This window comes from Cetorhinus maximus, chromosome 18, assembly GCF_964194155.1.
Source record: "Cetorhinus maximus chromosome 18, sCetMax3.hap1.1, whole genome shotgun sequence".
Taxonomy (NCBI): Eukaryota; Metazoa; Chordata; class Chondrichthyes; order Lamniformes; family Cetorhinidae; genus Cetorhinus; species Cetorhinus maximus.
In genome coordinates this window covers 50,358,086-50,375,196 of record NC_135896.1, presented here as the reverse complement: position 1 = coordinate 50,375,196, position 17,111 = coordinate 50,358,086, and the positions used below count along the sequence as shown (strand labels likewise).

General features: G+C 41.4%; 1 protein-coding gene across 1 annotated transcript in view; it reads left to right on the top strand.

The window, feature by feature from the left end:
* Window positions 1–5: 5 nt before the first annotated feature.
* exoc5 (exocyst complex component 5) overlaps window positions 6–17,111 on the top strand; it is an 85,464-nt gene continuing 68,358 nt past the window's right edge. The window contains exons 1-2 of the mRNA XM_078562691.1: window positions 6–212; window positions 11,408–11,502. Of these exons, the coding sequence (XP_078418817.1) occupies window positions 186–212; window positions 11,408–11,502 (122 nt within the window). The 5' untranslated portion in view covers window positions 6–185. The remainder of the gene's footprint in view (window positions 213–11,407; window positions 11,503–17,111) is intronic.

Sequence of the window (17,111 nt, the reverse complement as noted above, 5' to 3'; positions counted from 1 at the left end):
CCGGTGGTGGGAAGATGGCGGTTCTTCCGAGTGGGTAGGGGAGGGAGCGGCAGGTAGCAGAGTCCAACGCCCCTGGCTCCTCATCAAAACTCAGCAGCATTGTCCTCCGGGTCGCCCTCACATTCCTACTCAATATGTAGGCGGCTGGGTCGATAGTTAACGAGCGGCTCCTGTGTTCGGGTGGAATGGCTGCTACAGCGGAACTTTTCGAGGTGGGTTCCCGGTCATGGATGCTGCGGTTTGGTTGTGTTTGCTGCTCCAGCTCCTTTGTCAATGCTGGCACCGAGTCTGGTTCAGCTCGGGCCTCCGTACATTAGGTAGTTAGGGAAAATGGCTGACTATCTAGATGTGTTAGGCACGGAAATAGGCTTTAATTTGTTTACTGTCATTGTAAGGATCTAGTGTTTTAGTTGTCGGTTGTTGCAGTATATTCAATGAGGTGATAAACTATGACATTCATTGCACTGTGATTAATTCAACAAAATTAGCTACTGCAACTGAGTCATTTGGCCCATCGTGCTCAACTGAGAATATCTGTTCAAATCCTGCCTCCCTGCTTGTATCCAATTCATTTTAAATGTTATACGTTCTGAATAGTTATTTAAAATTTGAGCATTACTTCTAGTAACTGATTATGAAAGTACATTCTTTTAATTTCGTGCCTCTGAACCTGAGCCTGTCATCTTTTAGTGATTCACCACATAATGAAAACATTATTACACTGTCTCACCTCGAACTTCTAATCATTTTGAAAACCTCTATATGGTCCCTTCTATTCCAGTGAAAAACAAACTGTTATTCATATATTTTTCCCATAACTGTAACTTCTCATTTCCAGTATAGCCATACCATTTGCATAGTTTTAATATCCTCCCTTATAGGGTACCCAGAACTACAGGCAGTACTTTTAATCAATACAGTACCACTGCTTTAAAGACAAAAACTTAACATCTGCTCCTATCTTGTTTCCTTTTACTTTGCAAGTCTTGGTTTCATTGTCTTCTCTTAATCTTTATTCTCTTTCTTTGTTTTTGAGCAGCCATTGTTTGTCCTTCTGCCATTCACACCTCCTCTAGGCATCTTTTGTTTCTTTACTTGTCCAATTATTTACTCCCTTTGGCCTTGCAGCATCAGCCGTTTCACTATTTCATCTCATCTGTCTTCTACCTTACCACAGACCTTTCCTTTTGTTCTTTTGCCAACCCTCTCCCTTTACTTGCTCAAAACCTATTACATTGCTAACTTTTCCCAGTTCTGATGAAAGTGAACAGACCTGAAATGGTAAGTCTTTTTCTTCCTCCACAGGTACTGCCTGACCTGAGAATTTGTTTCTTTAGACTAACATTGCACCTTGACTGCCCAAGTCAGCTAAGCTAGTCCCAGTTCATATTTTAGGTCTATCTTTGAATCTCAAGCAGTATTCTGTATGATTCTAGTTCCCTGCTTTTGCCACTTTTTCCATACAACTTCAAATATGTTGTGTCCCCTTAGTTATGGCACCCAGGAAAATTATCTTAGTTGCATTTTGTTGTTGTGATTTCTTCACAGCTCCTGCTGCATCATGACTTCAATGTTACTTGGCAAAAATTGAAGCTTTGCTTGTTATAATATTCATAACTAAGCTGACGTACTGCAATACTAGATTATCCACTCAAGTACCTTTGTAATTTATCAACACAACAGTGATACAGATGGGTGGGTGGATCAGGAATGTGTCTATTTGTGAAAAAAACTAATTGTTATTTCTTTTTAGAGTTGGTATTTTGCAGCTGCATTTTACTAAATATTTTAGACCTCAAAAGAAATCTAAATTGTTAATCTGTTCAAAACAATTGTTTAATATATGGCCATTGGCTGATTGGTCAAAATGCAGCTTGTATGTATTAGCTTTCATTTAATGAAATATTAAGATTTGCAATCCTCCTTAAATGTAGTAATATTTATAATGAATATTTAACATTGTAAAAATTACTGATGGGTTAGATTTCTTCATGTGCATGATTAATGTGTTGAAGTGTCAGGATCGTCAAAATAAAAGGCAACAGTCTTGAATTCCATCAGTGTACCTACTGATCTAATATGGAACTCAAACTAATTTGTCAGTCAATGAATATACTTTGTGTAACTACTTGAAGTGCAGTGTTTATTTTAAAATTGCATTTCCCTTTAATATTTGTTACCCAAATTTATACACATTCCCAGGTTTTTAATTTGTTACCCATTTACTTCATCATCCTCCAGCTAAAAGTGTTTGCACTAGAAAAATTAACAGCTGTTGCATCTTTAAAATTAAACCTTAATTGTATTTTTATACATTGCCCTCATTATTACCAGAGGGACTTTTCCCTTTGCAACACCCAGGTTTACAACACTATCTCCCTCCATACCTTCTCCCCTTCGCACAGCCCCATCCCATGCAAGCACAAGAGAAGCAATGTTACATTCCTGATAGCCACCTGGTGAAGGAAGAAACCAAAACCGGTCTTTACTCAGAGTAGATTTATTCATAGAAAGAAAAAATTACAGGTGTGTATCTTTAGACTCCACTCAATTCTTGTGTTAGTAAGTGTCTCATTGTATGTGCTCCAGTAACCCACCAGTGCCCTCCAACTGTATGTACTTAACTTCAATTGATACAATTAACATGCAACACCTGACCACCTACCTCCTCACTGTCCAAGACTCATACAATCCCTCTAAATGAAACAGCGATTTACTTGTACTTTCAATTTTGTGTATTGCATTCGCTGTTCATGTCGTGGTCTTCAGGACTGTAAAACCTCCATTCATTTCACAAGCTTGAGCTTCTGCCGTTTTAATTCTCAACTCCACTCCCAGTCTAACTTCTCAGTCCTCTGCCTCCTATGCTCAATGAAGCTCAAAATAACCTCGAGGAATAGCTCCTCATCTTTTGATTAGGCACCCTACAGTCTCTATGCATATCATAACCTCTGACCCCATTTTATTTTGAGTTTTCTGGTTTTGTTTTTGGATGGCAGCTGTTAGAAATTATTTTTCCATTTACACCTCTCTTTTATTTCTTTAATTCTCTCACCCCTTTTTGCCTTGTACCATCATCCTTTTGTCATTTAATCTCTCCTGTCTTCCACCCTACCACAGACCTTCCATTTGTTCTATCCTCCTGTCCTCTCTTTTCATGCCTGTATCCTTGCTTAGAACCTGGTGCATCTGACTTTTTTCAGTTCTGATGAAAGGTCATAGACTTGAAACTTCAATTCTGTCTTCACAGATGCTGCCAGACCCACTGAGTATTTCCAGCATTTTCTGTTTCAATTTCAGATTTACAGCTTTTTGCTTTTGTATTATTTTACAACAGTTTCTTCCCCCAAAGAACCCAGGTAAATACCAACTCAAACCAATCATGTTAGATGATCTAGTATGAAGTACATGCGACTATTATATATGCAATCTTGATCTAAGCATAAATGACCCACTTACACGTTTTTTATAAATGTTCTGTTAAATAATTGCAACCAGTCAGCCTACTTTTATGATACTTATAGAACTCATGTGCTTTGTCAATCAATGTATTAAAAGTGCCCAGGAAGCCCAATTGGTACTTTAAAAATTACCATCATTGAATTAGATATTCATTGTGTGTGAACATTGGAATTTTGATTACCTGGATTGGAGATCTGCAAGTGGCTGTAACTACTCACACTGGTAGTTGCTGTGCAAATTGCACATTGATTCGGGGCTTTTATTCATGTTAATATTTTGTTGTGTGCAGCATTTCTTTTATTCTTTCATGGGATATGAGCATTGCTGGTAAAGCCAGCATTTGTTGCCTATTCTTAATTGCCTTCGAGAAGGTGGTGTGACCTGCTTTCTTGAACTGCTGCAGTCCACCAGGCATAGGAACACCCACAGTACCGTTAGGTAGAGAGTTCTAGGATTTTGACCTGGCGATAGTGAAGGAATGGCAATGTAGTTCCAAGTTAGGATGGTGTGTGGCTTGGAGGGGAACTTGCAGATGGTGGCGTTTCCATGCATCTGTTCCCCTTGCCCTTCTAGGTGGTAGAGTTCACAAGTTTGGAAAGTGCTGCCAAAGGAGGCTTGGTGAGTTGCTGCAGTGCATCTTGTAGATGGTACTCACTGCTGCCACTGTGTGCCATTGGTGGAGGGGGTGAATGTTTAAGTTGGTGGATGGGGTGCCAATCAAGCAGGCTGCTTTGTCATGGATGGTGTCGAGCTTCTTGTGTTGTTGGAGCTGCACTCATCCAGATAAGTGGAGCGTATTCCATATCTTAGGAGTCTCTTCTCGACGAAGGTCGATGTAGATGACAAAATTCATCATTGCCTCCAGTGTGCCAGCTCAGCCTTCAGCCGATTGAGGAAAAGAGTATTTGAGGACCAGGATCTCACGGTTTACCGGACAGCAGTGATCCCTGTGCTCCTATGTATTTCGGAAGCTTGGATGACCTACAGCAGGCACCTCAAAGTACTGGAGGAGTACCATCAGTGGTGCCTTTGTAAGATCCTCAAATCTGGTGGCAAGAAAGGCAGTCCAACAGCAGCATCGTCTCTGAAGCCAACATGCCCATCATCGAGGTGCTAATCACTCAAAACCAGTTCCGTTGGACGGGACGGTTTTTTAAATATTCGTTCATGGAATGTGGGCGTTGCTGGCTAGGCCAGCATTTAGGCCCATCCCTAATTGCCCTCATTTAGAGGGCATTTAAGTGTCAACCACATTGCTGTGGGTCTGGAGTCACATGTAGGCCAGACCAGGTAAGGACAGCAGATTCCTTCTCTAAAGGACATTAGTGAACCAGGTGGGTTTTTACGACAATCGGCAATGATTTTATGGTCATCACTAGACTTTTAATTCCAGATTTTTATTGAATTCAAATTTCAATCATCTCCCATGGTGGGATACAAACCCAGGTCCCCAGAACATTATCCTGGGTCTCTGGATTACCAGTCCAGTGACAATACCACTACACCACCACTTCCCCAAATGCCATTCGTATGCCTGACACGAGTCCAGAAGCAACTATTCTACCCTGAACTCGGTCACGGCAGGAGACTCACAGGAGAACAGTGGAAAAGCTTTAGGGATGTCCTCATAGCATCCCTGGAGAGATCAAACATCTCTGCCGACACATGGGGGTCCCTGGAGTGTGACCAACTAAAATGGAGAAGGTTTATTCAGGAAGGCACTGAACACATTGAGGAACTTCGTCAGGAGCATGCAGAGGCAAAGTTGATGCATCGGAGAGAGTGTACAAAGCTCCAAATTCCTCATCAGCCTGGGCCTTCAAACACCTGTATAGCATTTGGCAGAGTCTGCAGATTGTGCATTGGACCTACTAGCTATCTTAGAACCCATTGAACTCGCGTGGAAGCAAGTGCTCCTTGATCCCGAGGGACTGCCTACGAAATACTTATCCAGGCAAGTGCAGAGCATTCTATCACACTTGTGCCTTGTAGATGGTAGATAGGATTTGAGAATCAGGAAGCAAGTTACTCTGTTCAGAATTCCCAGCACCTGACCTGCTTATGTAGCCACAGTATTTATATGGCTGGCCCGGTTCAGTTTCTGGTCAATGGTGACCCCTAGGATTATATGGTATGGGATTCGGTGATTGTAATGCCATTGAATGTCATGGGGAGATCGTTAGACCCTCTTTGCTAATGGTAAATGAGAACTCTGAACAAGTGGTCTCATGGCATAGTCGGATTTAGAGTTGTGCCTCCAATTCTTGGGTAACGAGTTTTTAACCTCTGTCATTAGGGATACTTAGTAGAGATTACTTGTTTCATAATTGGCAGGACAATCTAAATGAATTAACAGGCCAGTCTTGTTTCTTGTATTGACTGCTTCAATAGTGGAAATGGAGGAGGGAGGTGACTTTCTGAGAACAATCGCAGATGGAAAGTACTGTGTGAATATGGTTGGGAGAAACTATGTTAAAATTAAAGATGGGCTGATGTTCTCTTCCATTTCCCAAACAAAATCTCATTGGGGAAAAACGTGCAGGACTTTGGGGAAAGAGCAGGGGAGTGGGATGAATTAGTTATTTTGAAGAACTGCCATAGGCACAACGGACTGGCCTCCTCAAAGTATCATTCCATGAAACAAAAACATTTATATCACAGAAAGAGGCCATTCAGCCCATTGTGTTTGTGCTGGCTGAGAAAAGGTATCCAGCCTAATTCCAGCCCTATAAATTACAGCACTTCAAGCGCATTTCCAAGTGTTTTTAAATGGATTACCTGGATAAGTATTTCGTAGGCAGTCCCTCGGGATCAAGGAGGACTTGCTTCCACTCCAGTTCAATAGGTTTTGAGATAGCTGGTAGGCCTAATGTGCGATATGCAGACTCTGCCAAATGCTAGATAGCAGGTGTTTGAAGGCCCAGGCAGATGAGGTGTTTTTTTAGTGTTTTTAAATGTTATGAAGGTTTATGCTTTTACCACCACTTCGGGCAGTGAGCTCCAGATACCCACCATTCTATGGGTGAAATGATTAGTCAGCTCCCCTGTAATCCTTCTAACAATTACTTTAAATCTATGCCCCTTGGCTATTGACCTCTCTGCCAACAGAAAAATATCCTTCCTATCCATTCTATCCAGGCTGCTCAGAATTTTATGCATCTCAGTTAAATCTCTCTCCGCTTCCCTCCATAGCCAATCCAATCTTTGCTCTTAGCTGAACATCTCCAGTCCTGGCAATGTTCTCATAAATCTCCTCTGTACCCTTTCTAATGTGATCACATCCTGTAAGATGCCCAGAACTGTATGCAGCACTCTAATTATGATCTATCTGGTGTCCTACACAGCTCTAACATAACTTCCCTGCTCTTATACTCTGTCTCGGCCACAAGGAAAGTATCTCACATGCCTTTTGAACCTCGTTATTTACCTGCCCTGCTATCTTTAGCATTCCATAGGTATGCATACCAAGGCCCCTCTGTTTTTCTACACTTTGGTGTCCTCCCATTTATCACGCGTTCCCTTCCCTTGTTTGCCACCTGTAAGTGCATTACCTCACACTGCTGTGGATTGAATTCTGCTTGGAACTTTTCTGCCCACCGGATCAGTCCATTAATATCTTCATTAATATCTTCTAGTCTACAGCTTTCTTCCTATCAACCACAAGGCCAATTTTCATATCATCTGCCAACTTCTTAATCATGTCCCCTACATACAAGTCTAAATCATTAACCTATACCACAAACAGCAGGGGACTCAGTACTGAACCCTGCGGAATCACTTTAGAAACAGCCTTCCAGTTACAAAAACACCCGACGACCATTATCCTTTGTTTCCTGCCACTGACCCAATTTTGGATACAACTTGCCACCTTCCCTTGGATTCTGAGCTTTAATTTTTCTGACCAGTCTGCCATGTGGGACCTTTTCAAAAGCCTTTTTAAAATCCACGTAGACTACCTCAAATGCCCTATCCTCATCAACTTCCTAAAAAAATTAGATCATGTTATCACCCAAGATTCTTAATGAATCCATGCTGTCTGCCTTGATAATCCATACTTTTCTAAAATATGTTTTATACTGTCTGTCAATTTTTTTTACAATAATTGCCCACCACTGAAGTTAGGTTGACTTACCTGTAATTACTTGGGCTGTTCCTTCCTCCCTTTTTAAACAATGGAAAAGCTGCTAATGTTGTACCAATCTTCTGGGCATCATAGCTGTGGCCAGAGGATTGGAAAATGATGGTCAGAGCCTCTGCTATTTCTTCCCTTGCTTTTCTTGACCTTGGATACATTTCATCAGGGCCAGATCGTTTATCCACTTTCCTGGCTGCTGGATGATTAATATTTCCTCCCTCACTGTTTATCCCATCCAATATTTCACACTCCGCCTTAACTATAATATGTGCATTGCTCTCGCCCCATAGAGGAAGCAGACACAAAGTGTTCATTAAGAACTAGACCCATCAAGACCCGTGTCTTGCGCCTCCACAGTCAAGTTACCTTGTTGGTTTCAAATTGGCCCTAATCTTTGTGTATTTATAAAATGTCCTTATGTTTCCCTTGATTTTACTTGCCAATATGTTTTTATGCTCTCGTTACTTCCTAATTTCACCCCTGCACTTTCTGGTTCTGCTTCTACTTTAGTTGTGTTGGCGGCACGGACTAATATCCATATTCTGCCAACATTTATATGGGTAGTGCTAGGTAACCAGGCAGGACCTGCTGATAATTTTTTCTTTATTTCATGGGATGTCGGCATCCCTGGCAAAGCCAGCATTTGTTGCCCATCCTTAATTGCCCTTAAATTGAATGGCTTAGTAGGTTGTTGCAGAGGGCAGTTAAGAGTCAACCATATTGCTGTGGGACTGGAGTCACAAGTAGGTTAGACCAGGTAAAGATGGCAGATTTCCATCTCTAAAGGACATTAGTGAACCAAATGGGCTTTTATGATGATCAGTGATAGTTTTGTGATTACTCAGACTAGCTTTCAATTCCAGATTTTATTAATTGAATTTAAATTCCACCATGGTGGAATTTGAGCCAATATTCCCAGAGCATTAGCCTGGGCCTCTGTCTTACTAGTCCAGCGACACTACCACTACATCACCATCTCCCCTTGGAAAAACTTATAAATGGAAATAATCTAAAGATGGGTCTTGAAGATTTCAAGTGATGGGGCTGTGAGTATTTCCTTTGGCATCTTGTTCCAAAGCGGGATTGTCCTTGGGAAGAAAGATTGTCTTGGAACCAGATGGTCATTAAATTTTGTGTGGATGGTTACCTCATAGTTTGTTATTGCTGGAGACCACCAGGTACTTGTTTCTGTGAATTCCCAGTAGTCCATTCCATATTTTATAGAACATGATTAGTCTACTTTTCTCCCTCCTTTGCTGTAGTGATTCCCACTTCAAATCTTTGTTCGAGGATGTGACACTGATGTAAATCTGGTACTGATTTGTCAGAATCGTGCAGTATGTCTTTGGATCTGTACTCCTCTTGGCTTTCTGAAATATTGGGCTCTTGGCATCTGACAAAAGCTTTTGTTTTTGCCTTGCCTTACTCTAAGATCTCCTACATCCAGTTGGTGGGTGTGTGTTTGGTATTAGGATTTGGTATTTGGATCAATATTTTGGAGTCTCACCCCTTTTTCTTATTGGGAACATATTTATTACCAAATCATCTTTATTTCCTCCTCCCACTGCTCTTACACTGATTCACCTCCAAGTAGCTGTTTCCAGTCCACTTTTGCCAAATCATATCTCAGCTTTGTAAAATTGGCCTTTCTCCAATTTAAAATCTTACTCTTGGACTGTCTTTATTGTTTTCCATAGCCATTTTAAATCTAACTGAATTATGATTGCTGCCACTGAAATACACTCCGGTTGATATCCCTTCCACCCGTCCTACTTCATTCCTTAAAACCAAGTTGAAAACTGTCCCTCTCTTGTTGGATTTGCCATGTACTGGCAAAAAAGGTTTTCCTCTGCATATACTGAATTTATCCCCAGGATAATTGAAATCTCCGACTGTTACTGCCCTATTGTCTCTGCACTTCTTTAATGTTTTAATGTTAAGGTCTATTCCACCAATTCGTTAGTAACCATGCAATTTATAGGTGAAGTATCAGATCAAAATGACTTACAATTCTTTCCACCATCATGGGAAGGACTGCAGTGGTTTATGGGCATGGCTTACCAGCGGCTTCTCGGGTCGACGAGATGAGCAATAAATGTGTCCTTGCCAGCATTGCTCACATCCTAAGAAATTTCAAAAATTGAGTATAATGACACGTAGGCGAAAGAGGCAGTGGTTCCGCACCAGCTATCTCCCAAAAACTGACACCTGGTTGATATTGCAAAGTGATCATGAGATAAATTAGACCTCCATTTACTGTCTTATGCCACTAACTCCTTCTAAGTACTACATTGGCGCACAAATCTAGGTTATCTGTTCAAGTACTAGCAAGTGGCGTGAACTAAACCTTACTAGGGTAAGCAACGCTGACACCCAAAAGGCAAGCAGGCTAATTTCTAATAGTTCTGAAATTTTTTGCAGTTTGTCCCTCTATGAATTTAATTGCAGCTTTGGGGGAAGGAATCGTTGCTGTGAAATTATGTCACATATACTGGGCTTGTTACTTTGCGGTTCTGTTGAATAGGGATAAAATTCTTAGTTGTGTGCGACTGCCAAAAAAAAATCAAATGCCCGGTTTTAGCTCTCACCTGCATAGACAGACAAAAACAGAAAATGCTGGAAATATTCAGCTCAGACTGCATCTGTGGCGAGAAACAGTATTAACATTTCAGGTTGATGACCTGTCATCAGAACTGGAGCAAGTTAGTGTTGTGACAGGATCAAAGCAAGTACACAGAAAAAGGGGGGAGGTGGGCAAGAGCTATTACCTTCATTGGAGATGCATGTTTTACATTAGTTTTTATGGTCCAGGGTAGCCCTGCAGAAAATTCTAGCTGAAGTTCCGGTCATCCAAATTGGCCTCAAGTACAGTGAGTTTTGGTGTAATCTGTGTGTAAGATCCACAAAATTTGGGCCAGAGTTCTAAGTTGTCAACTTTCAATAAAGTTATAAACGTTTATTTTATGTATGTAATGCAGAGACTCATGTTCGGATTCAGCAACATTAGCATAAAGACTTTGGTTGGAAATCGCATTGTGCATTGCTGCTCATGGTTCTGTTTTCCTTTCATTTGTTTGTAGGTTAAACTTGAATGAAAGTACCAAATAACCTGCATGTACAAAATAATTATGCATGTACTTTGGTAAAATGATACATGTGCAGCATCTATTGTTATACTGAATTAGAATAATGCCTGTTTGAAAAGGACCCAAATAATTTATCTAAGATCATGAGAGCAGATATTTTCACCTGCACAAAAGATTTATTGAATAGAAAGTAACTTGCTCTTGCTTACAAAAATTGAGTTAACTAATGCATATGTGTTTATGTTAGCTCTGGAATTTAATCTCTAAACCTGTTAGCGCCTCAATCTCTCATTATTCCTTTAAGATGGTCATTCTCCTAATGTCTCTATGTGGCTTGGGGTCACATTTTGTTCTAATAACACTCCTGCGAAGCACCTTGGGACATTTTACTACATGAAAGGCGCTACATTAAAGGCACTATATAAATGCAAGTTACTGGTGTATAAAAAGGATTTATTCACTGATGGCTATTCAGGTAACTTCTTTTGTTAACTTGATAATATTGCATTAATGAAAAGTAAGTTATGGCTAATGTATCAATGTATGCCTATTGTATACTGGAAAATCTCTGAATGCTTTGCCCCAAGACTTTATTGGGTCTACTCTTGATTTATCCTAATTAGCTGGGCCATAATTCTTTTATTAATACATATAAAATGTGCTTGACACATCAAACATACATTTGTAGTGGTTGATGTTACATAGATTTTTATTTTGTTAACAGGAACCTTTTGATGTTGATGAGTACATTGAACGTCTGGCATGGAGGACACCAGGTGGAGGTTCCAAAGGTGGATCAGAAGCCTTTGATCCAAAAAGGTGCACCATTTTAATGAAAGTTTTTAGTCCAATTTTTAAGCTGTTGCAGGAATGGTGTACTTTGTATAGTATAGTTTAAAAGAAATAGAGAAGTCTGTAAGTTATGATTAACGTTCTAGTCAAGTGGATTTTTTTGTTCCTGGTGAATGAAGAACTAGCTTTAGTTTATGCAGTGACAAACTGGAATACAGTGGAGTATTTGACACCGTAGTGCTTCTGGTATCATTGGTTGCCATCTGGTAGTCAAAGTTGTGTATATAAGATGCATTCTTGGTGGGTAGTGTTTTTAATTATTGTTTTTGTACGGCTGATCCCCAGCTTGTATGGCAACCATCGAGGTTCCTCACTTAGTGATTGCTGATTGAGTCACATGTATAAGTTATTTGCAATTTTAAAATTATTGTCTCAGAAGAGACCCTCCCTTTTGGGTGTTAACACGTAAAATGGTGAGGTGAAAGTGACTGCTCTTGACATCAAGGAGCCCTAGCAAAACTGGAGTCAGTGGGAGCCGGGGAAAACTCTCTGCTGTTTGGAGTCATACATATCATAAAGGAAGATGGTTGTGGTTGTTGGTCAGTCATCTCAGCTCCAGGACATCACTGCCGGAGCTCCTCGGGGGTAATGTCCTCAGCCTAATCATCTTCAGCTGCTTCTTCCTTCCATCGTAGGGTCAGAAGTGGGCATGTTCGCACAATGTTCAGTGCCATTCATGACTCCTCGGATGCTGAAACAGTCCATGTCCAAATGTAGCAAGACCTGGACAATATTCAGGCTTGGGCTGACAAGTGGCAAGTAACATTTGTGCCACACAAGTGTCAGGCAATAACCATCTCCCAACAAGAGAGATTCCAATCATCGCCCTTTGATGTTCAATGGCATTACCATCACAGAATCCCCCACTATCAACATCCTGGGTGTTTCCATTGACCAGGAGCTGAACTGGACTAGCCATATAAATACTGCGGCTACAAGAGCTGGTCAGAGGCTAGGAATCATGCGACGAGTAACTCACCTCCTGACTCCCCAAAGCCTGTCCACCATCTACAAGGCACAAGTCAGGAGTGTGATGGAATACTCCCCACTTGCCCGGATGAGTGCAGCTCCTACAACTCTCAGAAGTTTGACACCGTCCAGGAAAAAGCAGCCCGCTTGATTAGCACCACATTCACTCTCTCCACTACTGTTGCACAGTAGCAGCAGTGTGTACTATCTACAAGATGCACTGCAGGAAATCACCAAGGCTCCTTCAACAGCACCTTCCAAACCCACGACCACTACTATCTAGAAGGACAAGGGCATAGATGGGAACACCACCACCTGGAAGTTCCCCTCCAAGTCACTCACCATCCTGACTTGGAAATATATCGCCGTTCCTTCACTGTTGCTGGGTCAAAATCCTGGAACTCCCTTCCTAACAGCACTGTGGGTGTATCTACACCACATGGACTGCAGCGGTTCAAGAAGGCAGCTTACCACCACCTTCTCAAGGGCAACTAGGGATGGGCAATAAATGCTGGCCCAGCCAGCGAAGCCCACATCCCGTGAATTAATTTTTAAAAAAAAGTTCTGCTTTCTGTGTGAGCAACTGTTATGTCCACATAGGCTTTAACATTGAAGAAACCCTATAATTTGTGAAGGATGGAACTATACAAATAACCTTAGGAACATAGCAAGAGTACGCCATTCAGCCTATGGGGCCAGCTCCAACATTCAATTAGATTATGGCAGGCTATATACCTCAATGCTGCTGTCCTGTACTATCCCCATATCCCTTGATAGTGTCCAGAATTGGTTTCTGTCTTGAACATGCTCAATTATTGAGCTTCCAGAGGCCTCTAGGGTAGAGAATTCCAAAGATTCACCACCCCCTGAAAGAAGAAATTCCTCTTCATCCCAGTCTTAAATGGCCTGCCCATTATTCTGAGACTGTGCCACCTGGTTCTAGACTCACCAGCCAGGGGAAACATCTTATCTACATCCACCCTGTCACACTCTGTAAGTGTTTTGTAAGTTTCAATGAGACCGCCTCTCATTCTGTGAAACTCTAGAGAATACAGGCCCAGTTCCTTCAATCTCTCCTCGTATGACGGTCCCTCCACCCCAGGGATTAGTCTGGTGAACTTCCATTGCACTCCCTCCAGGGCAAGTCTATCCTTCCTTAGATAAGGGGACCAAAACTGTGAACACTAATCCAGGTGTGGTCTCACCAAGGCTCTATACAATTGCAGCAAGGTGTCTTTACTCCAGTATTCAGTCCTCTTGAGATGAAGGCCAGTATACCATTTGCCTTCCTAATTGCTTGCTGCACCTGCATGCAAGCTTTTAGCTAGTGACTCATGAACAAGAACACCCAGGTCCCTTTGGACATCAACACCTTCCAATCTCTCACCATTTAAGAAATGCTCTGCCTTTGTTTTTTTTTCTACCAAAGTGGATAATTTCACAATTATTCACATTATTTTCCATCTGCCATGTTCTTGCCCATTCACTTCGCTTGTCCAAGTCCCATTGAGGCCTCTTTGCACCCTCCTCTCAACTTACGTCCCCACCTAGTTTTGTCATCAGCAAATTTGGAGTTACTACATTTGATCCCCACATCTGAATCATTTATGTAGATTGTGGACCTATCATGGATCCTTGTGCTACTCTACTAGTAACAGCCTGCCATCCTGAGAAGGACCTATTTATTCCTACTGTTTTCTGCCTGTTAACCAATTCTCAATCCATACCAGAATATTATTCCCAATCCCATGTACTCTAATTCTGTTTGCTAACCACCTGTATGGGACCTTATCAAAAGTCTTCTGAAAATGCAAATACACCACTTTCACTGCTTCTCAATCTATGCTACAAGTGACATCCTAAAAAAGAACTTAACAGGTTTGTCAAATATGATTTCCCTTTCATAAATCCATATTGACTCTGCCCAATCATATCTGTGTCTGGTTATCACATCTCTTTTTATAGATTCTAACATTTTCCTAACTACTGGCATCAAACTAATGGTCTATAGTTCTGTTTTCTTTCTCCCTCCCTTCTTAAATAGTGGGGTTACATTTGCTACTTTCCAGTCTGCAGGAATCTTTCCAGATTTTATAGAATTTTGAAAGATAACCACCAGTGCATCCACTGTCTCTATCCACCTCCTTCTACACTCTGATTTGGCTTATCAGGTCCAGGGGATTTCTCAACCTTCAATCCAATTAATTTTCGAGTACTACCTCTTTATTACTGCTAATTTCTTTCCGTTCCTCATTTTCACAAGCCCCTTACTTCCCTTGTATTTCTGGGAGATTTTCTGTATCTTCCTCCGTAAAGATAGACATAAAGTAATTATTTAGTTTCTCTGTCACTTCCCTATTCTCCATTATAAATTTTCCTGTCTCTGCTTGTAATGGAGCCATATCTGCCCTTGCTAATCTTCCCCTTTTCACATACTAAAGCTTTTATAGTCTGTCCTTATGTTTCTCGCTAGCTTGCATTCATATTCTCTTTTCCTTTTCTTTATCAGTTTCTTGGTTCTCCTTTGTTAGATTCTAAATTGATCCCAATCCTGGGGCTTACCACTTTTTCTGACAATCTTATAAACCACTTCCTTTGATTTAATGTAATCTTTAACTTCTTTTGTTAGCTATGGCTGATTCACCTTTCCTGTTGTGTTTTCGTGTCTTATGTATGTATGTTTGTTGCTTACCATGTAATGTTACTTTAAACACTAGCCATTGCCTGTCTACCGTCAAATTTTTTTTAGTGTATTTTCCTAATCCACCATAGCCAACTTGCCCCTCATACCTTCTTGGTTTCGTTTGTTGAGATTTAAGACCCTAGCTTCAGAATGAACTACATCACTTTCAAACTTAATGTAAAATTCTATCATATTGTGGTCACTATTTCCTAATGGCTCTTTTATAGAAAGTTTATTGATTAGCCCTTTCTCATTACATAATATTAAATCTAAAATAGCCCAATCCCTAGTTGGTTCTTCAATGTACTGATCCAGAAGACCATCTCGTACACATTCCAGGAATTCATCCTCCAGAGCATTAGTGCTAATTAGATTTACCCATATGTAAATACATCTATATGTAAATTGAGTTTGCCCATTATTAGTGTATTATCCATGTTACATGCAGCTCTAATTTTCTGATTTATATTGTGCCCAACGTTACCACTACATTGTGGCCTATAAACAACTCCCACCAATGCTTGCTATCACTTACTGTTTCTTAGCTCCACCCAAACTGATTCTACATTTTGATCCTTCGATCTAAGATCCTCTCTCATTAATATACTGATCTAGTCCTTTATCAACAGCACTATCCCACCTCATTTTCCTTCTTGCTTATCCTTTCAAAATTCCGAATATCCATGAATATTCAGTTCCCAGTCTCGGTCACCCTGTAACCACGTTTCTGTAGTGGCAATTAAAACATAACCATTTACTTCTATTTGTACCTTCAAATTATCTACCTTGTTGTGAATGCTACATGCATTCAGATATAGAGTGCCCTTAACTTTGTCTTTTTAACATTATTCTGCATTTTGATCCTACTTGATGCTTGCCTTCACTTCATCTTGTAATTTTGCCTACTACTTTTCTACTTCCTGTTACTAGTTTTGCTTGCCTCCAATCTGAGCTCCCTCTCAGGTTTCCATCCCCCTTTCCAATCTAGTCCCCAACAGCACGAGCAAATCTCCATGAGGATGTGGGTACCAGTCTTGCTAAGGTGTAACCTGCCCATCTGATACAGGTCCCACCTACCCCAGATCTTATCCCAATGCCTCAGAAATCTGATGCAGTTATCCTACACCAATTCTCCAGCCACATGTTCATTGCTCAAACCTCCTATTCCTGTGCTCACTAGCACGTAGCACTGGGAGTAATCCTGAGATTACTGCCCTTGAGCTCGTGCTTTTTAATTTCCTTCCTAACTCCCTAAATTTTGCTTTCAGGACCTCATCCCTCTTACCTATATTGTTGGTACCTTTGTGCATCATGACCTCTGGCTGTTCACCCTCCCCCAGAAGAATGTGTGCAGGCCCACTGTGGCATCCTTGATCCTGGCACCAGGAAGGCAACATACCATCCTGGAGCCATGTCTACAGCTGCTGAAATGCCTGTCTGTTCCCCTAACTAACGAATCCCCTATCACTATTGCTCATCCACTCTTCTTTCTCCCCTCCTGTACAGCCGAGCCACCCATGGTGCTATGGATTTGGTTCTTGCTGCACTCCTCAGAGGAACCATCGCCCTCACCAGTATCCAAAGTGGAAAACCATTTAGTGAGTGAGATTGACTCAGGGGACTCCTGCGCCACCTGCATGGTTCTCTTAGACTGCCTGGTGGTCACCCATTCCTTCTCTGCCTGCATGCTCCTTGCCTGCAGTGTGACCACCTCCCTATGCGTGCTATTCACATAATCTTCAGCCTCGCAGATGCACCACATTGACTCCAGCTGCTGCTCGAGCTCTGAAACCCGGAGCTCAAGCTTCTGCAGCCGGTGACGTTTCCTGCAGATGTGTTTGTCCAGGTCACATAAGACCATAAGACGTAGGAGCAGAAGTAGGCCATTCGGCCCATCGAGTCTGCTCTGCCATTCAATGAGATC